This window comes from Lissotriton vulgaris, chromosome 7 (genome assembly GCF_964263255.1).
Source record: "Lissotriton vulgaris chromosome 7, aLisVul1.2, whole genome shotgun sequence".
In the NCBI taxonomy this organism is placed as follows: Eukaryota; Metazoa; Chordata; class Amphibia; order Caudata; family Salamandridae; genus Lissotriton; species Lissotriton vulgaris.
In genome coordinates, this window is record NC_141695.1 from 694,942,896 (window position 1) to 694,966,942 (window position 24,047).

The 24,047-nt window shown below is 42.3% G+C and overlaps 1 protein-coding gene across 1 annotated transcript in view; it reads left to right on the forward strand.

The window, feature by feature from the left end:
• Positions 1 to 19,856: 19,856 nt before the first annotated feature.
• C7H17orf58 (chromosome 7 C17orf58 homolog) overlaps positions 19,857 to 24,047 on the forward strand; it is a 191,327-nt gene continuing 187,136 nt past the window's right edge. The window contains exon 1 of the mRNA XM_086928772.1: positions 19,857 to 20,095. Within this exon, the coding sequence (XP_086784898.1) occupies positions 20,026 to 20,095 (70 nt within the window). The 5' untranslated portion in view covers positions 19,857 to 20,025. The remainder of the gene's footprint in view (positions 20,096 to 24,047) is intronic.

The window sequence follows — 24,047 nt, forward strand, 5'->3', positions numbered from 1 at the left end:
GACAAGTAATAAACATATGCAGGATGTCAGCTGCAACCAATCCGCACTGAGCACATTTACATTTGTCATTCATATTTATACCATTGAGATCTAATCCATTTAACTATTCGTTCTGGGGTATAATAGAGCATATATACAGTTTTGAGCTGTTGCAACTTTAAATTAATAGAGTATAGTATAAGCTCGCTAATGATTCTTCTATATCCCCAGAACCTACATCCTGTCTCAGTATCCCGCTCCATTTAGATGTTATTTTAAGACTGTCATTCTCCCATATTTGAGAGGTGTAGGTAAGTCAATATATCTAATCCTGTAAGATATCTTATTTCTCTACGCCCCCATAGGCAGTCTCTAATCTGTAAGTATTTATAGAACATATACCTAGAGATACCATATGTCTTCTGAAGATCTAGAAACGTATGAAAACCAGTGGCATTATATAACTGACTGACTTGGCTGATGCCATATGTACTCCAGGATTCGACTTCCCTATCATGAAAAATTTCCGGAAGCATCGGATTGCTCCATAATGGCATATTAAGGTGCATCAAAGGCAAGGTGCACTTATCTGTGACATCCCGCCACATTTACACTATGTCCCTCAATGTCTTGAACCTTACTCTTTTAAAATAGTTTGGGTCGTTAATCATGTACAAAAACACAGTACTATCATTACCAAAAGCAAGATTATAGCAGCAATGTTGCCTATTAGGAACAAGGAGGTCACGGAGATGCCCTACAAAAGAGACCCAAGAGTATAGTTTAGAATTGGGTAATTGAAGTCCTCCATACCTGTAGGGTAGTTTTAAAAACTTTATAGCACGTCTCGGTTGTTTACAGCTCCATATACAGCTGCTAATAGCCATCTCCAGTTTAAAAAGAAATTCTTAGGGACACGTAACAGTATTGCCCTAAATAAATAAAGGAATTTGGGCAAAACAATCATTTTGACAATATTACAGTGTCCTATAATACTAATAAGCAGTTCATGCCATTCCTTCATTTTAGAAACCATAGATTAAATAAAGAGTCATAATTCAGTCTTATGACCTGTCCCAAGTCTGCGGCAATCTGCACTCCTAGATAAGTTGCTGATGTGACGATAACGGTTATCGCCCTCTTTGCCTGAAAGTTAAGAATTATCTGGGTCTTGTTGACATTTAATTTATACTTACATTTTTGAGAGAGACCCCTTATGTACCAGGGGATTGGAGTACTTAAACAGTAAAAGAAGGGTTTTCCCTTGGCTGACACACTCATATTTTCATGCCCATTCGCATGTATTTCTACCAGGCCACATATATTGCAATCTATCCACACATTTATTGTATAGTTTAAAGCATTTATTCTTAAAAAGTCTTTTACTTTGGTACAAAATTGTTAGACAGTTTTAAAAAAGATTTTTCGTAATCGCAAAATACATTCACAATATAACATTTAAAAATTCATTAACACAGTATTATACACTTCAATAATTAAAAAGCGCAATAGTAAATATTTTGCACTAGGTTATACAAAGGAGAAAATCACATCAGGGGAGAGACATACAAGAGACATAAACAATTAGTCATAAAAGTTACAGATCTGAGACCCTAATATTGTCAGAATCTAAACCTAGGCCCGTTATTTTCTGGACTCCAGAGTAGATTGGTTCTCTTGATTGTGCATATGCTGCGTCGACGCGTTTCGATGGCTATTTATTGATACTCTGCCATCTTTTTCAAGACTGTACAATTAGTCTCTCCTAAAATCTGGGCCCTGGATGGTTGCCACTGTCAGGAATTCTCCTGGGGATAAACAATATACTGTCAGAATTTGTGTATCGAGAAAATTCTCAGTTCATAATTTCTAAACTTTCATGTTCACTACAATCATGAGGAACAAGTCTCCTAGATTTTATCATTGGGATATGTGCTGTACATCCTTCACTCACATGTTTTCAAGCGTTTCTATGGGGCCCCTTGTTACTACTGTGCCTCCATATCTTTAGGTAACCGCCCAGATCTATTGATACATGATAAATGAGGACCATTCTCTTATTATCCAGACTCTTTTTATGGTATGGCATTGGTCTATATATGATTATTGGGATGGGGAAATTTATAACCAATATTATGGGGTACAAAGTATGCCCTGAGAACATAATTCTTCTTCATCATAATCTGTTAAGCTACCCTTTTCTGTGGGCTTCTTGGACCAATTTACAATCTAAATCATCTCTGGTGATGGTTCCTACCTCATTTATTGTATAGGAGAGCCCTTTATACCTGTTCACATGACAGTTATACCCTTGAGTGGTTTGTTCGCGACCTCAAGACTCCGGACATGTATTTCCTCAAAACTGCATTTTTTATGGGGAAAAGAAAAACGTGTTAATTCCCTAATATTACTTGACTAGATAAGTGTAGGTCAACAAAAGTATCAAAAGGATACCTTATGATAGATATGATGATTCCTCGAGTCCGCCTGTCCCTTAGTTTCTTTCGATTCATATACCTTGTTACCTAAAACATATGTTTAATGTTTTACTATCTGGGATACTGCTCTATTTAGTTTCTTGCAGTCTAAATTATTCTTATTTACTTCTTACCAATTGTCTTTGTATGATGTTGTTATTAATTGGCTGACGCACTCTAGTTCTTTTACTCTGGGTTCCCCATCCTGATAAAATGTCCACGGCTTCTCTCTGAAATATACAGATAAGGTGCATTGTTATGTAGGTTTGTCCCTCAGATTGACTGGGATTATGGCCCAGATAACTACCCAGTCTGACCCCCACGTCTTACCGTGTTAAATAGGGTGAACCTCCTAATGGAGAGTGGTTCAGCTCCAGCCTTCTTGGGATAGTATTCAATCTCTAGGTAGCCTTCTCAGGCCGTCCTCAATCTGAAAAAGTTTAGGATAAAGTGCAGGGACTTTTTAGTAGTCTTACTTCCCGCATTTTAAGATATTTAATCGGGTCGGGTGGAGCAATTGTCTTACCGGCTATCTCCTACAGTGTAGCGTTCCACTCCCTTCGCTAGCAGCAATCCTAACGTCTCAGCACGCGGTCCCGGCAAAAAAGATCACTTGTTGCCGTTCATGATGAAATTTAAACCTATGTAGCGGTTTTACCATTGGCTACGTTTTAATCCCCAACAGCTGGTTATACGAATTAGTATTACCCGCATTGAATTTTTTTTCTTCACATTTTCACACTGCGGCGCGAGTTCCAAGCCTCGTTCTGTTCCATGAGTTTCAAGCCTCGTTTTCGACCCCGGACGCGATCTTAGCCTCACTTTGATGCTTTTCGGAGCGCGTCCCTAAACTTTCTCTCAGTCGCGGCCATGTTTATTTATTTATCAACCTATCGGTTTTAATCCGGGCACATCTTTTTAATTGTATTTAAGCCACTGTATATTAAACTATTATATTACATTTAGGGCTATTTTGTTTCACGTTTGGATGTTCAATGCTGAATTTTTATTTAATTTCTATGTATCAATACTTTTTTATTTACTAAGTCCCAATGTGTTAACTATTGTTTCCAGGGTTGTATACTTGGCCATTTCAAATATGTATTGTATAGTTGAACAAACTTCTATTTTTTTGTTTTTTCATCATATATGTATATTATGTTCAATGACAAAGATTTAGAATTCGTATCGTCATTAGGTCATTTATATTAGACATGGTGGTACATTTTTACATTTAACATATCCAAAGGTTTATCGAATATTCCAGTTGATATTTACCTAGCCCGTTTTTAATTAATGCGCTATAGTAAATTTACCTACTATTTCCTCCAGTAACGGATATTATCATTAACTATCAACTAGATACAGTTCGAGGTGTGCTTATGATATATTTTTCCAGGTACATTCTTTTCACTACTAATTGTTTATTACTATTGTCATCCAGTCTTCCCTTGAGTTTAGACCTCTCTTAATTGTGTCAAGGTGGCATATAAACCACTGCTCGTGTTTCTTTCTAAGGGCTTCTAAATTACCTCCCCTCCTGCTAATACTGACTTTCTCCAAAATGAACCAAGAAAATTGATTACAGTCATGGTTATTTGTTACGAAATGATCAGTGAGTGGAGCATTTTCCTTTTTGTTCTTAATCCCTGATCTGTGTTCTAGTAATCTTATGCGTAATTCTCTCCCTGTTTCGCCTACATATCCTAGCCCGCATGGGCAGATTATGAGGTAGATTACACTTTTACTTCTACAATTGGTCAGGCTTTTTGGGGTCATTGTTTTGCCATTGAAGTTTAGGGTCTTGCTTTCCATACAATTTGGATAAATTGATTACGACCCACATCTGTAATTACCCACTGCCCGTAAGGGTGGTTTGGGAAGTGGTAACTTGGTTATTGTACGTGTGTACCAGGGCAGTATGCAAGGTTTTGTTGCGTCTGAAAGAGAACAGTGGCTTAGGCATGGGTGTTTCAAGCTCACTGTTTAGAATCTTCCAATTTCGGTTTACAATATTCTTAATTTTGTTGCTGAGGCCTGAATATTGACTTACAAAAACTATTCTGTCGTGTGTTTTATTTGTTTTTTGTCTATTAGTGTCTAATAGGGCATCTCTGTTATAAAACCTGGCTCTTTTTAACAATTGTTTAACCAATGTTTTGAGGTAACCTCTTTTGCGCAATTTTTTATCCATTATTTCAGCATGATAATAGAAATCCTCCAATGTTGTGCAGTTGCGCCTAAGTCTTAAAAATTCACCAAAAGGAATATTATCCTTTTGTGATCGGGGGTGATTGCTACGAAATTCTAGCAGGCTGTTTTTATCTGTTGGTTTCGTAAAGAGTTCTAATTTCAATTTGCCATCTAATTCTATTATTTTTATATCTAAGAAATCAACACTACTATCACTGTAGTGGGCAGTGAATTTCAGGTTTTTATCCCCCAGATTCAACCACTCCAAAAAGGATACCAGATCCTCACTGGCACTGTTCCAGACAAAAATTATATTGTCAATGAAACGGTGCCAGTCAGCTATGTTCTCAAAGTAGGGTGCCATCTCATTATAGATGTGTCTCTGCTCAAAGTTTGCAACATAAAGACATGCCAGACTGGGGGTACAAGTGGCCCCCATGCTGGTCCGTTTGACCTGCTTATATAAGCTTTCCTTGAACAGGAAGATGTTATTCTTTAGGACTAGCTCTTCACATCCCATGATAAATTCTTTATTGCCCCTATTGAGGTCTACTTCCTCCAAAATGGAGGATATCACTGCAATGGTGTCATCCTGCGGGATATTTGTATACAAAGCTTCGATGTCCAAGGTGACCAGAAGCTGGGTCACCTTGTCGAAGCTTTGCCCCTCGAAAATCGAAATGGTATAAGCTGTGTCTTTAAGGTATGATATTTGCGCCTGTACCAAAGGACGCAAAAAGAAATCTGCACATTTACTCAAAGGTTCCAGTAGGGAACCCAAGCTACTCACGATTGGCCTCATTGGTGGATTAGATGTACTCTTATGAATTTTTGGTAATCCATATATTGCTGGAATTATAGGATTACTATTGCACAGAAATTTATATTCATCTTCACAGATGTAATCGTTTTCCCTACCTTGGTTGAGGAAATTAGAGACATCCTTTTTTAACCTATCCAACATCCTAAAAGAGGCAGGGGTGTAGTGATCTGCAACGTCCAGTAGGGACTGCATCCTCTTGTCATAGTCTGTAATATTGAAGACCACCCCCCCCCCTTATCTGCCGGTTTTATAGTTATCTGATTGCAGTCCTGCAGATCCTTCAGGGCTGTTCTCTGGCTTGGGGGCAGGTTCGTTGTGTAAGGTTGATAGTCTCACCCCTGAGGCGGAAGCCGGGGGCTCAGCAGTGATATTTTAACTGTGTGCATTATAATTTTAGTTGTTGCATTTATTTTCCAACTTTGACTATTTTTAAAAATACTTTGTGAGCCTATTTGCAGAAATTGCCGCTTCCTCACGCCGTTCCCAGCGCAGGAGGCTACATGCTGACGCCGGGATTAGAGGTGAGCAGCCGCCATATTGGGGGAAGAAAGGGTGGCGCTACAGTAGCTGGCCGCTCCCCGCACTCCCAGGCTATTTAAACATCTTCGCAGCGCGAACGCGCTGACTTGATTGATAGTCTCACCCCTGAGGCGGAAGCCAGGGGCTCAGCAGTGATATTTTAACTGTGTCCATTAGAATTTTAGTTGTTGTATTTATTTTCCAACTTTGACTATTTTTAAAAATACTTCATGAGCCTATTTGCAGAAATTGCCGCTTCCTCACGTCGTTCCCAGGGCAGCAGACTACGTGCTGACGCCGGGATTAGAGGTGAGCAGCCGCCATATTGGGGGAAGAAAGGGTGGCGCTCCAGGAGCTGGCCACTCCCTGCCCTACTCTACACTGGATAAAAAGGGAACGTCATCCCGTCCGCGCAGCGGGCGGGTGCAGCGGGCGCACCGGCGGCGCGCCGAAGGCAAGCCCATCTGCGCCCGTCCGCGCCGGACCCGCGCCCAGTGCCACGACCCCTGGCTCAGCAGCACGGGAATGGACCAGATACTCATCAGCTGTTTACTTGAGCTGAGACCATCCAGTGGGGCTGCATGTTCCCAGTATGACCCCGGCACCATTACCGGAGTGACTAGCACTTGCTGTCTTAGTTGTAAGTCCTTTATACCTCTTATTAATACCAAATCCACCCCTTCACAAGCTCACAACACCAGGACTAAGAATATTACTATTTCACTCATTAATGCTCGCTCTCTGGGCAGGCATAGGCTGCCCAGATTGCTGACCTGATTCTGGATAAGAAAATAGATTTGCTCTTCATTACAGAGACATGGATGAATGATACGTCCGACCCTGATTTAGTGGTGGCAGTGCCGCATGGTTTTACTGTACACCGGCTAGATAGACAGGGGAAAAAAGGCGGGGGCTTGGCAATTATTACCCGGAATATTTTTCCGGTTAGAATATCTCCCATATTCTCCAAAACATGTGAAGCCCTACATTTTGCCATTAAGCTCACTCCCTCATATAATCTCAAAGGAGCACTTATTTATAGACCACCGGGTGCACGATCTGAATTTGTGTCCACCTTTATGTCGCTTATGGAACCCCTGGCAATTGAAGATACCTTTATGGTCTTGGGGGACTTAAACTTCCACCTTGAAAAAACGGAAGATACCGAAACCTTATCTCTTATGGCTGATCTTGGCACTCTAGGATTAACCCAGTTGGTAATAGCACCCACACAGGAGGCTGGTCACACATTAGACAGCATTTTTTCAAATATAAAAGAGAAAACAGTAAACGATATACTACCCCTTACGTGGTCTGATCATTTTGCTATCTTGAGTAACATTTTTATTACCCAAGCCTATATACCTAAACATGTCCCCTCAACTCAAGAACCTTTTAGAGTCTGGAAGGACATTGATAATGCGACCCTAAGGGCATCGCTAATCAACTCCCGCCCGACCATTTCTGCAGACTCTAACATAGATGCGCAGCAATTCTCCGACTGGCTAGGTAGTGCGGTGGAGGCACTGGCCCCTCTTAAATCTATCTCCAGAAATAGGAAGGTGCCTTCCGCACCTTGGTTTTCTGAAACTTTAACCACATTGCTGCGGCTGTAATTTTTCCGCTGTGTGGCAATTTACAAAAACCCGCGTTACATGACGAGCTGAGCTCGTCATCAGCACACGACCACCGTGGCTGATGACGAGCTGAGCTCGTCATCAGCAGCGAAGGGGTTAAGAAAGCAAAAACAAATCTGCATGAACCATGAAAGAATTTGGCGAAGGGCTTATGATAGCGAAAGTAAAATCCTATATAAAGAGACACTGGTCATCTATAAAAAAATGATCAATGAGGCCAAAAAGAAATTTTATGGGGAACAAATTGAAAATGCAAAAAACTCTAGTAGACAATTGTATGAGGTGATTAAATCATTGGCTGGGAAATCGCCTGATTTGGTTCCCCCACCCTCTCAGGCGCTCTGTGACGCTTTGGCAAATTTCTTTTTCTCGAAAGTAAATGATATTTACTCCGAGTTTTCAATGATCGATAAACTAACGACCTCTGTATTTATTCCCCTAAGTAAACACCTTGAGTGCACACTAGCTCAATTTAAAGAAACAAATGAGGATCAAATAGCTGACATCATCAGAATCATCAAAACAGGCTCAGCCCTTGACCCCTGTCCTCCAAAGATTTTTCCCCCAGTAATCAATTTGATCAGTGAAATCATTACGCAAATCTGTAATGCGATGTTTAAATCGGGGGTTTTCCCGGACGGGCTAAAGAATACACTACTAAAACCACTTCCTAAAAGCCTGGTTTAGATAAAGATTCACTGAAAAATTACAGGCCCATTGCCAGCTTGCCTTTTTTAGCCAAGGTGGCCGAGAAAGTAATGAATGATCAACTCTCAGAATACATTGAACAAAATGCTTTGCTTGATGACTCACAGTTTGGCTTTCGGAAAATGCATGGCACCGAGACCGCGCTTATCAAAGCCGCTGACGACATCAGAACTATCAGAGACCAGGGAGGTACGGCGGTACTGGTTCTGCTGGATCTGTCTGCGGCCTTCGACACGGTCAATCACTCCATCCTGATTGACTGTGTCGGAGAGTTGGGCATCCACTCTAGGGCTAAAGCCTTGCTTGCCTCCTTTCTGTCTGGCAGAACCCAGGCTGTACACTGGGACCATTTAAATCGGCCGATCTGGCTCTACCTTGTGGGGTTCCTCAAGGCTCATCCCTAAGTCCAACACTTTTTAACATCTATGTGTCGGACTTAGCTAGGGTTATTAAGACCTACCGGATGAGCCTTACCACATATGTCGATGATACCCAGTTGGTGCTAGCCATCAAAAATAATGGAGAAAGGGTGGCGGCTCGGTTTCAAGAAGGCATGCTGGCAATTAAGGAGTGGATGGCCTGTAATTGTTTAAGGCTTAACTCCGAGAAGACCGAGGTGATAATTTTCGGTAAGTTGTCACCTATGTGGTCATCAATTTGGTGGCCCCCATTACTCGGAGCATTACCGACTCCAGTTCAGAAGGTCACGAATCTGGGTGTCATCTTTGATGAGAAATTGAATTTTGTTAATCATGCCAATCAAACAGCGTCCTCAGCATTTTACAAACTTAAACTTTTAAGAAAAATAATTCCATTTCTTCCAGAAAGTGCTGGGAAAACTGTGGTGAGTTCACTGGTACTGTCATCTCTTGATTACTGTAACGGTTTATTTGCAAATGCTCAAGCTCGGGTGGTCGCCAAGCTACAACTGGTCCAGAATGCGGCAGCAAGATTGCTATCTGGGACCCCCAAATTCAAACCGATTAAGCAAGTAATCAGGAATTATCACTGGTTGACAGTCAAAAACCGGATTAGATTCAAAACTCTGTGACTTACCTTTAAAGTCATCCATCAGCTAGTGCCGGAGTTTCTTAAACAAAAGCTAATTCTCTATCGCCCTACCCGACAATTAAGATCCATAAATTTACACCAACTAGTGGTGCCACGGACCAAGACTGTCACCTGGGAGATAGATGTTTCACCAACACCGCAGCCAGACTTTGGAACACTCTTCCATTGGTGATTAGATCTACTCCCACACTGTTTCAATTCAGGAAACTGTTGAAGACCTGGCTATTTGACCAGTAGTCCCTCTCCTTACCTCATCATCTTATAAAACTTGATACTGTTCTCTTGAGGTATTAGTTGAGTCATAGCGCCAAGACGTCTACGGGCATACGCTGCGCTTTACAAATCTTAAAAATAAATAAATAAATACACCCTGATTGAGGATTGGAAGGTCATTTACCTCCAATACCTTGCATTCCTGGTTTTTAGGTAGTTTGGGGTTCCCTGATTCTGAGGTTGATGGTTTCTCATCGGTTCTTCCCGCGAAAAGTTCCGATAACCTTTCTGTCCCCTGTAGGGACGTCCTCCTAAAAAAGTTGGGGGATCTTTTTGATAATTCGGGGCAGGCCTCCCTGTATGTTCGCTCACTTGTTCTTCATCCTCACTTGACCCTGAGCTTTCTGAGAAGGTGATTCTTTTGGACCCACCCCTTGAGTATACCTGTCTAGTATTATGGGGTTTTTCCCACCTCTGATCTCTTTTTGCCGTGTAGTACTCTTTCTGCAGAAAGGGGTACACTATCTCTACACTAAAGTTTTCTATGTCTTTTTTGAGTTTGGTAGATTTTCTATGGGTCAAATACTCATGGTACCCATCTATGTCTTGTGCTAATTCCTCTAGTTTCTTTTTGGCGTCATCAACTTCAGTGTTTTGTCTGAATGCAGCTTCTAACTCTTCTATTTGTTGTCGTTCCAGAATTATCACTTGTTCTGCGGTTTCTATGATTAAAATCAACCAGTCTCTGCTGCATCGGTTGGCAATATGTGACCATATTTCTAAAACTTTTTGGTCATCCGTGAACAACCCAGGCTCATTCCTGATACGCAGTCCGAGTGGTATAACCCCTGCTCTAAGGTATCCCATTAAGAATTCCGCATGGAGTTCAGTTCAGACCAACTTCTTCTTTAAGTTAAGAAGTTTTAGTAGTCCGTCATGGCCACTCTTGTTAATTACAGTAGTGCCTCCAGTTCTTGGGTGTTGGTTTAGCAATTTATTAAATTGATCCTCGGTAAACCAGAAGGTTTTGAAATTATCCATATTTAAATTAATTTCAGATACCGGGAGATACAAGCCGTTATTACAGTAGAAAGACCAGTGAATATGTATTATTTCAACAGGTCCTCTGTATGAAAACTCTCCAGTTCAACAGAACTGTACTGACAATGCTTAAATTTTTGAGAGAGACCCCTTATGTACCAGGGGATTGGAGTACTTAAACAGTAAAAGAAGGGTTTTCCCTTGGCTGACACACTAATATTTTCATGCCCATTCGCATGTATTTCTACCGGGCCACATATATTACAATCTATCCACACATTTATTGTATAGTTTAAAACATTTATTCTTAAAAAGTCTTTTACTTTGGTACAAAATTGTTAGACAGTTTTAAAAAAGATTTTTCGTAATCACAAAATACATTCACAATATAACATTTAAAAATTCATTAACACAGTATTATACACTTCAATCATTAAAAAGCGCAATAGTGAATATTTTGCACTAGGTTATACAAAGGAGAAAATCACATCAGGGGAGAGACATACAAGAGACATAAACAATTAGTCATAAAAGTTACACATCTGAGACCCTAATATTGTCAGAATCTAAACCTAGGCCCGTTATTTTCTCTCCTAAAATCTGGGCACTGGATGGTTGCCACTGTCAGGAATTCTCCTGGGGATAAACAATATACTGTCAGAATTTGTGCATCGAGATCATTCTCACTTCATAATTTCTAAACTTTCATGTTCACTACAATCGTGAGGAACAAGTCTCCTAGATTTTATCATTGGGATATGTGCTGTACATCCTTCACTCACATGTTTTCAAGCGTTTCTATGGGGCCCCTTGTTACTACTGTGCCTCCATATCTTTAGGTAACCGCCCAGATGATCTATTAATACATGATAAAGGAGGACCATTCTCTTATTATACAGACTCTTTTTTTGGTATAGCATTGGTCTATATATGATTATTGGGATGGGGAAATTTATAACCAATATTATGGGTTACAAAGTATGCCCTGAGAACATAATTCTTCTTCATCATAATCTGTTAAACTAGCCTTTTCTGTGGGCTTCTTGGACCTACTTACAATCTAAATCATCTCTGGTGATGGTTCCTACCTCATTTATTGTATAGGAGAGCCATTTTTACCTGTTAACATGACAGTTATACTCTTCAGTGGTTTGGGGTAGGCGGAGGAGATCACTTTTGAGGTGGGCCATGTCTTTCAATTTCTCTTCACGCACTCCGGCTATAGCCGACAACGCCTACCCCCTAATTACTGATTTAAAAGCTTCCCAAAGAGTTAAGGAAGATCTGACCGACGCCTCATTTTCTGGAAGTAGTGCTTGTGTCAGCGCGGATTGACAATGGTGTAGTGTAGTTCCTATATTCCCAATAGGCTCTGCGCATTGGAATAATATAAACAGCAGTGTAGACGTAGGACTGAGGTCGACTAGGTCTCTACTGACTATATTAGACTTAATTAGTTTTGCCAGCTAGCTCAGAGGTCACTAGAAACGTTCTCGAATATTCAGGAAAGAGTTAACTCTCCGGATTTAGACAAGAAGGGATTAGCTTCTGACAACCATACAAACATGACAACTTTGCTACCTCAGAAAAGAGTGTATCTCTAGAGTCGTGTGAAAACAATAGGCAGCTATTTCACTCAGTCAACCGTGCATACTTAGTTTCACCAGAGTGCAGAGAAATAGAGAGACAGGCGTTTTTCAATAAAAGGTGTTATTTTATTGAGCAGTCTTCTTTCTCATGCAAAAGAAATGAATTGCCACAATTGCAATACTTATCATAAAGTAAAAGTGCGTACAGAAAAAGTAGTATTATGAATAATACTGTAAAAGCATTGATATGGTTTCTTAGCCATATGATACTTTAAAATAGATAAAATATATACATACATAAAAACATTGACTAACGTACTCAACTGGTGCTTCTAACTAAGGCTACCCCGGTGTACCTGACCTAAGCCTAATACTTGGGAAGGAGTAAGTAAGTAGCAGTTTAAGTTAAGTTGGTTAAAATTGTTTTTGCCAAGAATCTGAATCAAGAATTCTCTTATGGGTTTAGTCATCTCCGTACCTTGGTAATAGAATGTGGGAGGTCTGGTATCTCTTTCTTCAGGACTCGATCTCCCAGCAACCTGCAAGGGTGACTCGGGAACACCGGAGCAGGATTTTCTCGGCGTGAGGAAAAGCAGCTTCTCCAGCGCGTCAAAGGGGAGGGGCGGCTTCCGTGGGCTCTCGCATCAGCTGGGCTCTCGGGCAAGTAGATAGCCGCTCTGCTCCAAACCACCGTGTGTTTGCTTAAGGCAACTGTTGGTATATTTATACCTGAAAGGTGCTGAGTTTGACGTAAAGTTGGACATAAGACGTCACTAAGAACTAACAGTTCTTTCTGGACTCCAGGAGTTCTTGTTCAAATCAAAACAAAAGCAGGGGGGATTTCCCGGGCTGCTGGAGGCTTGGTTTGTTTAAAGAACGCGTTGTGCTTTCTAGGAGTCGATGGGAGTAGCCGTGCTGTGCTTTGGACTGCATGGGCTATTACTGAATATGGATATGATTCTTATGCCTTTATAAGGATATTATTAATTATAACCACATAAGGGCATGAATCGGGAATATCGAATTAGGGTCCTAGATAGAAATACGACAATGGGATCACAAAGGTGCCACGGGTTGATAGGCCCAACACTTCCCACTCTCTTTTCACTTAGTGCAAGGTGCATCCACACCAGGGAGTGAGAAAAGGTGTTGTATTTCACGCACCATTGTCGCGTGAGATGCAGGCATTAACAAGTAGTCTATCCTAGAGAAGGTGTTGTGTGCCCCTGAGTAAAAAGTGCATTGTTTGCACTTTGGGTGATATGTTCTCCAGAGGTCCGTGAGACCTAGCGCCTCAAGGAAGTTTGTGAGCCAGCTACTCGTGGTGCCAATGTTACGGGGTGGATAGCGATCCATGTGGCCAGAAACCACTGAATTGAAGTCTCCTTCCACAATCAAATGTCCCTCACGGAGTGAGAGCATAAGTGTGCCAAGGTCTTTGAATGTCTTGCCTTGTAGTCCCGGTGGCACATAAACTGCCATTACTGTAAGTGTATGACCCTCCCATTGTCCTGAAATTGCAGAGTATCGACCCAGTTCATCTGACCAAGTATGCTGTACAGAGAGTGGGAAGGAGTGTTTAAAAAGAATACAGACCCCCCTTGAGCCTGAAGTGAAGCCGGAGTGGGCCACCAGCTTATACCCCCATCTGTTTAAAGCCTTGCATGTGTTCCTGACAAGGTGGGTCTCCTGGAGTAATACTATATCGGGGAAATGCCGGTTGATATATTGGAGCACTATACTCCATTTTATCTTGTCTCCAAGGCCATTAACGTTCCCACTCAGGAGTTTAAGGCTCTTGTCCCAGTGCGTACTCATTTTGGTTAAGGAGATGTTCGTCTTTCCTAAGCTGTCTGCACCTAAATTCTAGCATTCGTAGTCGTGTGATGCGTGACCGTCTATCTCCCCCCAACCACCCCTCCCAAACTTGCAATACCCTTTGCCTGAAGTGCAAAATGGTGTCATGTGTCCCATCACCCAGGTCGGTGCAAATGTCATTATGAAGCTGAAACAAATACAACACAACATAGAGAAAATAATACCCCCCCAGAACCCCTAGCCCCCCTCCCTGCTACCATGCTGCATAGGCTTGAAACTACCCACATCCCCAACTAGCAGGGGCCTGTCGCCCAAGAACCTGTTAACTAATATGGGGTTGCCGAGCGTCGCCCACTTATGGCTCCACGAGATCCCATTCCAGCCCAAGTCCAGGAGAAAAAAGCAGTTGCAGTGTACTAGTAGGTCTATAGAGCTATATTTCTTGAGGAATATGTCTATTACCTTACCACCCCCTGTAATATACATTATGTGACACAACAGTCAGTCCCCAAATCAAATATCTGCATCGGTGAGGTTATTCTCGCTGCAATTCGGAGGTCGCTGGACTCAAAGATCTGGATCTCCGGGGATGACGGTCGCGGGCCCAGCGTTCACAAGTGTCCCTCTAGTAGATTGTCTTTCTTAGGCCACGTCCCATTCTGTGGTCGCGCCTTATCCAGCCAGGCCTGCACCTCGGATGGAGTCGTAAAGAACTGTGACCATTAGCGATAACCTTAAGCTGAGCTGGAAAGATCATCATATACTTGATGCCCCTATCTCTTAGGGCTTGCTTTACTCCGTTGAAGGTGCTTTGCTCCTGTTTCACCTTTAGAGTAAAGTCCAGAAAGAACCACACTATTGCATTTTCATATGTGAGGTCCCCCTGTTGTCGAGCCGTCTGTAGGATGGCATCCCGATCCCTATAATTAAGGATCCTGGCGATGATCATTCTGGGGGAAGCCCCAGGCTTCTGTGGAGGGATTGGGGCCCTATGAGCCCTCTCTACTTTGAAGAAGGTGGGGAGTGGTTTGGGCTTTAAATGATTCAGTTTTAAAACTTCAAGAAACAGGTTCATGCTAGGGCCTTCTGCCCCCTCCGGGGCCCCACCACACAGATATTGTTTCAACGGGCCCGCACTTCCTGATCCTCCAGCTTCAGGGCCACCTGGCGGTGTTGATGAACCAGCTGTTGGACTCTCTTCAAGTTTACGCATGGAAGATTGGAGGTCTGAGACGTTCGTCTCCGACACCGTGACTTGTTCCGAAGTTTTGTTCATATCGACCCTCAGAAGATTCATTTCTATTGATGCTTTGTCAATTTTAGTTTCGAGTGTCGTGCCCAGCACCTGAATGGTGGTCATAATGGAACTAAGGAATGGTTCCGAAGTGTCAGCCTGGCCCCATGTTGCACCCTCCTCCAAGGGCGGTTGTCTCATGACAGCATACTTGTGCAATTTATTCGATTGGACCGGCGGGGCCACTTTCGGCTTCATTGTTAAGCTGTCCCAAGCCCGGTAGAAGACAATCCGCATTCGCCCCCCAATAGTACCAAGACCAGCGGACAATAGGCTGACTTCAGGATAGGGGCCTGGGTGTGTCCCATGGGCTAGTGCTCAGGCGGTTCCCACCTAGTCACAATATCTTATGGCAGTCCAGCCAATTCAAAGGGGTATATGTGCTACAAATTTCCCACCAGTGCGCCCTCTCTCAGGTGGGATCAACACACTATTGATCAGCGAGTCCTCCTAGCCAGTCACAAGCGAGGAGGCCTTTGACTTGCTTTGCAGTTATTTGGGCCCAATCCACTCTGTTGGGTCATACACCCTCAACCAGGGACCCAGGGAACTGCACTAACTCTTAGAAGCACACTCGTAGGGTGCCCCTCCACTCCTAGGCCGCCGTCATCTCTTTCAAGGGACCCGTGGTCTGGGGGACATGAAGATCAGGCTCTCCGCACCACTTCTTCCAGCTCCTCGATACCCCTCGTTGTAGGGCTCGCCCCACGATTGTCAGGCCCCAAGCCCAGCTGCCCGGTACAGGGATGTAGGAGATAGTCCCCACGTTGTCAGGGCCAGCACTATTGAGACGGGGAGTTTCCATAACACCAACCGTGTTCATCAGCAGCCAAGGGGGTCAATCGATCGCCCAGCTTTAGTGGCAGCTGTCGCTGCGCTGTGCTTCCTTCCCAGACCCCAGCGGTAGTCAGGGCTCCGACCGGACATGGCCGCTCGGTGTCAGAGTCTGGCCATGGCTCCCAGGCCACAGCAAAGAGATCTCGTGGTGGCGAGGGGGGGCCCCCACATCTCCACAGGGCCGGGAAATGGTCTACACTAAATCCTGATTTTGTTTTATACCAAATCATAAAAACGAATTTAAGCCAAGTTCTGACCTGCCTGGAAGATAATATAAATTCCCAAATTATGATAACCTCTTTCGAGGCAATAACTGAGACAATAAAGGTGCTATTAACTAAGAAACAACATGCCAGGCCACAGACTATTAAAAGGTGATTTAATAGCCAATGCACTTACCTTCATAACAAATTAATTTAGACATTAAAAGTGAAACCTCGTAATACACTGGAGGTAAAGCAGTCATGCCTTGAATACATGCAGGTGCTAGAGAAACGCAAACTAGAAATTAAGCAAGAAGTCTGGGAAATACTCCATGCTGCATGCCAGAGCATAGACTCTAGACTCTTTTTGCAAACCGTCAATCAGGAGTATTTTAATGGCATTAATAATGGTAACATCGATGTGACCATTATGCCGGTGATTTAGGTAGATCACTTCTCTGGTCTCTACAAAGGCGGTAGTGACCCTCATGTTAGTAATAACTTCCAATATGTAGCATCAACTTTAAAACCCCCGACATTAGATGAGGTGGACAGGGCCTTGTCCCAGACTGGGAAGAGCAAGGCCTTTGGCCCTGATGGTATACCTGCGGACTTATTTTTAGCTAATATTCCCCTGTGGCTCCCGCTACTAACAAATATTTGGAGATGCTATGTGATCCAGGGTCCCCTTGAATCTTGAAGAACGGTCACAATAGTGCTCATATTTAAAAAGGGAGACAGGTTGGATCCAAAATGCTACCGGGCCAGTTCTTTAATTGATTGTTACAGCAAAATTATGGGCTGTGTGATATTTGAGAGGTTGGAGACCTGGGTAACAGAAAATGGGAAGTGTTCTGATATTCAATATGGCTTCAAGAGAGGGCTGGGCATGGTAGAACAGTGCCTTAACTTGCACCTGGTCATAGGCAAGTACACCATAGCCAAGCCTGGATCCCTTTACTTGGGTTCATTTGACTGGGTGCAGTGAGGAAGGCTCTGGGAGACCTTGGGCATCGAACTGCCTATTGTGCATTTTTTAGCAGCAATGCATCAAGGAGTGATGGAAAGAGTCCGATATGGAGCTGGTGGTGAACTCACTGCTCCAATAAAGATGGATCGTGGGGTCCGACAGGGCTGCATTCTTGCCTCTTTCCTATTTTGTTTATATATAAAGGATCTGGAAAGTCACATTAAAAATGGGAATGTTGATGCTCCCTTGATAGATCGCTGGCCTCTACCAGCATTAGTGTATGCTGATGAGTGTGTTTTAATGTCTAGAACGGGGATGGGGTTGCAGAGGCTTTTAACCAGTTTTAATAATTTTATGAATGATCTTGGCTTAAAAACATATGTAGCTAAATCTCACATTATGGTGGTGGGTAAATCCCCCAATACCTTAAAGACCTGATACATAAACAATGAAAAACTGCCTTAAGTGCCCAGTTTTTCTTACTTAGGAATTCTCTTTGAACAAAATAGTTCTTGGTCCCATTTAGAAGTCAAGGACCAGGGGATTCAACCAAAATGTGGAGGCTATCTTCAGATTCACTAGAAAACAAAGGCTCTCTGCCCATAAAAGCCATTGTAGACATCTATAAAGCTCGTACATGTACTGTCACTTTATATGGAGCTGGAGTCTGGGGCTCGTGTAACATCATGGGCGTAAAGAGAGCCGAGAACACGTTTATGTAACGCCTGTTGACAGTCCCTAAAAGCACCGCTGCTACCATTTGTCATAGTGAACTCGGTGTCGTTTCACTATCTTTTCGTGGCACCTTTATCACTATTGCACAACATTTGGGCAAAAGAAGAAGCAGTTTTGAATCGTGCCCTTATTTTAGATTGTCTAAAATTGGACTGTTATGTTATGTTATGTTAATTAAACTTCTATAGCGCACAGCTGCCCCAGCGACGGGGCGTCCCGGCGCTTTGACCAACAGAGAAGCCAGCTACCAGCGGAAGTAAAGGGCAGCAGAAACAGTAGCAGGGGCAGTAGCAGAAATTAGATCCTAGATGGAAAAAGGTGCGTCTTGAGCACCCTCCTAAACAAAAGAAGGTCATTAAGAGCACGGATATGGACTGGTAATGAGTTCCAGAGTTTTGCCGTGCAAAATAAAATCCCATGGATCACCTATATAAATGATCAGTTGGAGAAACTGGGACTGTCGGATTGTCTCGTAAGCCCCGGAAATATAGCTAAAATAACAAGAGACAGAGACAATCAGGAATTGGTAAAATAAAGGGTTGTTGACCATAGATTGCTAGTTTGTTCCCCAGGCACTGAGGCCTATCTTTCTTTTTATTTTACTCATGTCAAAATGTTTTATCTTATATGTTTTAGAATGGGAGTTTCCCACTTACTGGTTTCATATCCTCGTGATGTGTACTGTGATGCTAAATGTTAGTCCGAGTCTGTCCAGAGCATCTTGCACTTTGTTTTTTTATAAACTTTATCTTAACCCAAGACGTGTTTTTTCAAAACCACTTTTAAGAGTTGTAAACATTAGAATGTGGCGGGCTGCATTAAACTATCTTTTGCTTTTAAAGGACGAATTTATTTGTCTTATGGTGTACAAATATATCTCTTCTGCAGTCCGGCTCCGGAACATTATTGGAAAATGACTATCAGGAAATTGTGCCTAGGACTCAAGATTTTCATATGTTGACTTATACATCATAATAATTAATCCTGAAATTTGTAAGAGATAACTACCCATAGGGAAATTGTATATAGATGTTCTTCTCCATCAATTAATTTTTGCACCCAGGCAATATGGCTCCCTGCCTGTAGACAAACTGTTTTTATAGATTGATACTTGGATATTTGTAATTGTCATGGAATCATCATCATTGTATGTATCTTATTCATTTTATTATGCATTTTTATGATGTATTTTTTATGGCTGGCCTTACAGCCGAATAAAGACGTTGTACAGCAGAGGTCGCCTGAATCAAAACCAAGAGAAATTGCACTGAAGGAAGATCCCGAGGTGATCTCTCCAACTTCGCAGTACAAGGGCGCACCCACCAGTTGAGTTTGCTTTACACGTTCCCATGAGAAAGCTGAGGATGAAGTCTGGCGCTGTACATTCTTTTGCTGTACAATGGCCTATGAAAACCCCATTCCCGTGTTGTTACTGTGGTGAATAGGGCCAGTGGGGAATGCCCGGGCCGTATAACCGATGAACCCTGCATATTTTAATCTAAGCAATTTTTTTCAAGCGTATTATTTCTTTTTGCACATCACGTTGTCAGTCATATTGTCGGCACACAAAAGCGTCTCTGTTCCCGTTTTAAAAGCTGTTTTTTCACCAATTCCAAGACATCCCTTCCTCGACAATACGGAGAGACCGCGATTGGGGCGATAGGGGAAGTGGCGGAGAGGGGCAGTTTTTGGCAGGCGCATAATTGCACCGTGTTGTTGGCCCGGCTGCCCATTCCTGTGCGGATTTGGCAGTGGGAGGTTGACAAGAATTGGAGCAGTTTTGTCTTGCTCTAATGGTTTGTCCAGAGCAGTGATTCATGTTTTCCCCTAAAGGCTGCCCCTCATTAGCATGAACTCTGGGAGAGCGCACACCGACCTCAGCCTCCCCGCAGGAGAAGCCTGAATAAGTTCCCGAAAAATGACTGCGAAGGCGCTTTGGCTCCTGCTTTGCGCCGTAGAGACGTGGAGCGCGGAGGCGCGAGGGAGAGGTACGTGACGTGAACTGCGCCACCACTGCCCGTTTCCGAATTCCTGCGTGACACTGCACCTAATGCTGTATTATCGCTGCAAATATTAATTTATTAATCTGTTTTGGAATAGGCGTTTTAAAAATGGACAGCTAAAATACTGGGTGTTTATTGGGGTTATGTTAAAAAAAGCTGTACTCCACAAGACCAGAGCGATATTATTAATTTATGTATGTATTTATTTTAAGCATTTTATAAAGCGCGCTACTTTGTGAAAAAGATCCACTTCATAAACCTGACCTGGAAAATGTGTTAACATTGCCTTTTTTCAGGCATTGTGAAGTTAATCGCTTTGGTCTGTTTCATTTGCAGACTGGAGAATCTTCTCAAAATGTAGTTGGTTTCCAGAGTCAAAATTGAAGTAGATATCATTTTAACAATGCTAGCACATTTTAAATACAGTAATTTTTTAGATGTAATTCAGCGACTACTCATTAATTATTTCCACAAAAAAATATATATACAATTTCAGTACAAAATCTCAAAAAGTATTTTCGTTTTCAAACTACAACAAACTGGTATCAATGTCTGTCAGGTGTGTATCTTGGCTTTATCAGCCCTTCTCTGTTCTGGTCTCCAGTGGCATTGTGGAGCTAGAAGTGGTATATTTCACAGCTCATCCATAACATCACATGTGCAGGTTTCAATAGCCCAAACTCTCATCATAGGGCATTATGGTAATTGTAGTTACTCATATTGTAAACATTTTACGTTTTGCTTCAATGCTCCCACTTCGACATATATTTGCGGATTGGAGCATATCAGAGAAGTGTTGCAGTACCAATTTGTAATTAGTTAATTATTTAGGCACCATGATGCTTCAGCCCCTTTCAAATATCAGCATTCTTCCACAGTGAGCAGCCTCCAGGAGTGAGAATATAAAACCTCCCTCCAGATGTGTGTGCTGTCCCAATATATAACTAGGACCAACTGGGGTCTTCACTAACGAATTTCATAAGTGTACAGAAAACCCATTTTGCCAATAAGTAGATCCAGTAGAATCCATTTGTAACTGGTTCTCTTCAGTTCCCACCAGAAAGGATCAATGTTTTTGGGTGCGAGAACACAACTGAACAACACCTACGTCAATGTCAGAAAGGGAGTTATCGATACTGGAAATCTACAGATGGGCATTGTGTGTATAGTCCCTTGAAATAGTATGGTTTGGATAGTGAAAATATATAAGTTCTTAAATCACCCACTGAATCTGTCTGTCGAATATACACTTTACTAAGAGAGCCATCTAAGGCTCACCCATACCTTGTTACGGCCTGGAGGGAGTCAAACCCTAGAGCCCAAAACAGGCTTCTACTGCATTCATATGCCGTCTTGACATGGTAGTTTATTTTTAGTAAAACATTTGCCTGCTCACTACATACATTGTAGCATTAACGACTCTTCTCTTCTAAGACGACCTACACTGTCCATGCTCAAGGCATGTCAGCTTTCAGAAAACATACTGCATTCGACAATCGGCAGCCAAGACCAGAATCAAACAATGTTTAAAATAGAACTAAGTTAAAAGGTTAGAGTTTAAAATTACATCAGAGAAAAATAGGTTATCGACTGTGAGCAAAGGATGGGAGGAAACCGGAAAACAATCCAGGGAGAGCAAAATGGAAAAATTATAAAAGAGGAAACAGAAACAGGAGAGGTTACACCCACACACACACAAACACACACTCCCCCACCAACAACAGTGCTACAATAATGGTTAGATCTCCTTTTCCATTGTGGTTTTTTATTAAATAAAATTACTGTTGGATAACGCTACACAGAACTCTCTAAAACAATTGCAGCTCGCTTTTCTCAATCCCATTAAAGCTTTGTGCGGATTAGCCAAGAGCGACAAAGCATGGTATCTCCATTTTAACTCTGATGCGAAGCTGTGGTATAAACTAGAGAAATGCCATAGCTACCTACCCCCACAGAAATTAAGAACTCATCTGGCGCCAGTTGAATTCCTTATTGCTGGGGGCGGGGGGGATAGCTAAGACTGTTTAGGTAGAGCAGGGGGTTCAAAGCCCCACCTGCCATTGGCCCACACCCCCACCAAGGTCACACCCCATTCTCTCTGTACACTCAGACAGTGAAAAATATTCTTAGGTTTGGAGATCTGTTTTACACCTTTCCTTTCCACTACCTATACTCTTATACCTCTTCAACCACCCTCCTCATCATCATTCCTACCGCTTTACTTTCTTAGAGTTTCTCACTGTTTTTTCTTCAGTCCTTTGTCTGGCTAACCTTCCTCTGTCTTTTAGGGTCTCAGTAGGCATAAAAACTGACTAACACAACCATTCTCTTTACCAATGCCCACATTTCTTTTCCTATCCCGTTTCTCGTTAATAAGCATTCAGAAATCTTATTATTGTAGTAAAGCATGTAACGTTAGTGAAGAGACAGGGAAGGAAACCAACAAGTGCCGATAGAGAGGGCTATAGCTGTAATGTAGTCCTTCATGGTATTCAAAGCAAGTATTTGAGTGGAGGTGGAAGGATACGTCCAAAGAGCCAATAGGTTTAGGTGAGAGATGAATATTCCACTGAGTTGAGCCAAGATGGGATTGATAAAGTCAGAAGCCAATTAGCTGCAAGAGGCCAGTCAAAGAAAAACAACAGCTGAAAGAAGCAGACCCAAAGACATAGATCTGTTTCATACGTCTCTGTCAAAACTCGACATGAAAATGTCTTTTACATCACATTTTCATAACTCTTTTAAATTTCATTTCCATATATATTTTGGAATTCTCCGTTTTTTTTGCAGCTATAAGGATATATTTTCTACTACCCTAAACGAGCCTCAATTCTACTTTACTAGCAATCACTGCACTTATGAAGCTCACATTGCACTAAGGCTTCTAGGCACATAATTGCTCTTCTTCCTTTAAAGTATTCTGATTTAAGGTATTGTTCATTGTTGAATTCTGTTGTGTGCTTAGTTATTTTCTTTCAGCATTACCCCCTGGTCCTTTATGTCCTCTTTCCATTCAATACTACGTGGGGATAACCATCTCCTCACAGTTAAGGTTGGATCACAAGGTCAGCACTATGATAGGCTGCGGGTTGTGGCCAATTAGGCATTGCAGAAGTGTCAGCAAGTTGTATTGCAGAGTCTTGTTTTCGTCTGTCAAATGTCTTCTAACGGTGAGGTGGAATTCTGGGTAAGTACCCCTTATGTACTCCCGGTGGGAGGGGCTGGGTTAGTGTCCCAGCATTCTTCTGATCTTTTTTTCTGCCGGGAGATGGTTATCTCCACATAGTATTGAATGGGAGGAGGACAACGGGACCCAGAGTATTGAAGATTACCAGTAAGTAAATAGAGCATTTCATCATATTCATTTTTCCCTTTGATGGTCTTTGATTTAAAATATTAAAAGTGTTTCCGAAGATGTTTTTCTCCAAAACAACATACTTTGTGTTGGATTGTCTACAAAATGAGGTAGAGCTACTTGGTACAGATTGTCTTTGAAAACTACAGGATTTTCATTGAAAACTACACTCTATGCCCTGTACTGCTGGGCACAGCAGTAGCTGATGATTAGTTGTGCAGAGGGTAGGGTGACTCAGCCCAAGGCATATACTAAGATCACTTCCTGTATCCAAAACCTGCTGTGCATTGCTGATGTATGCTCCCACAGCCTAAGAACTGAGTAAGAGTAGGAATTGGAATGATTATGATGAGGTGCTGGGTGTGTCTAATTGCCGAACGACATGTCCACCAGGTACCAGGTGTTTCAGGGCTAGGCATGGGATAGGCAAAAGGTCCTTCCCCTAAGTCCAATGCCATCTGAACTGGGGTAGAATGAATTGGGGTAGAATGAATAAAGATGGGACAACAGGATTTAGGAAGCTACAAAAGACTAATGCTTCGTCCCAGCACAGCTTGTGAGTGGCAGCTAAGAACTAGTAGT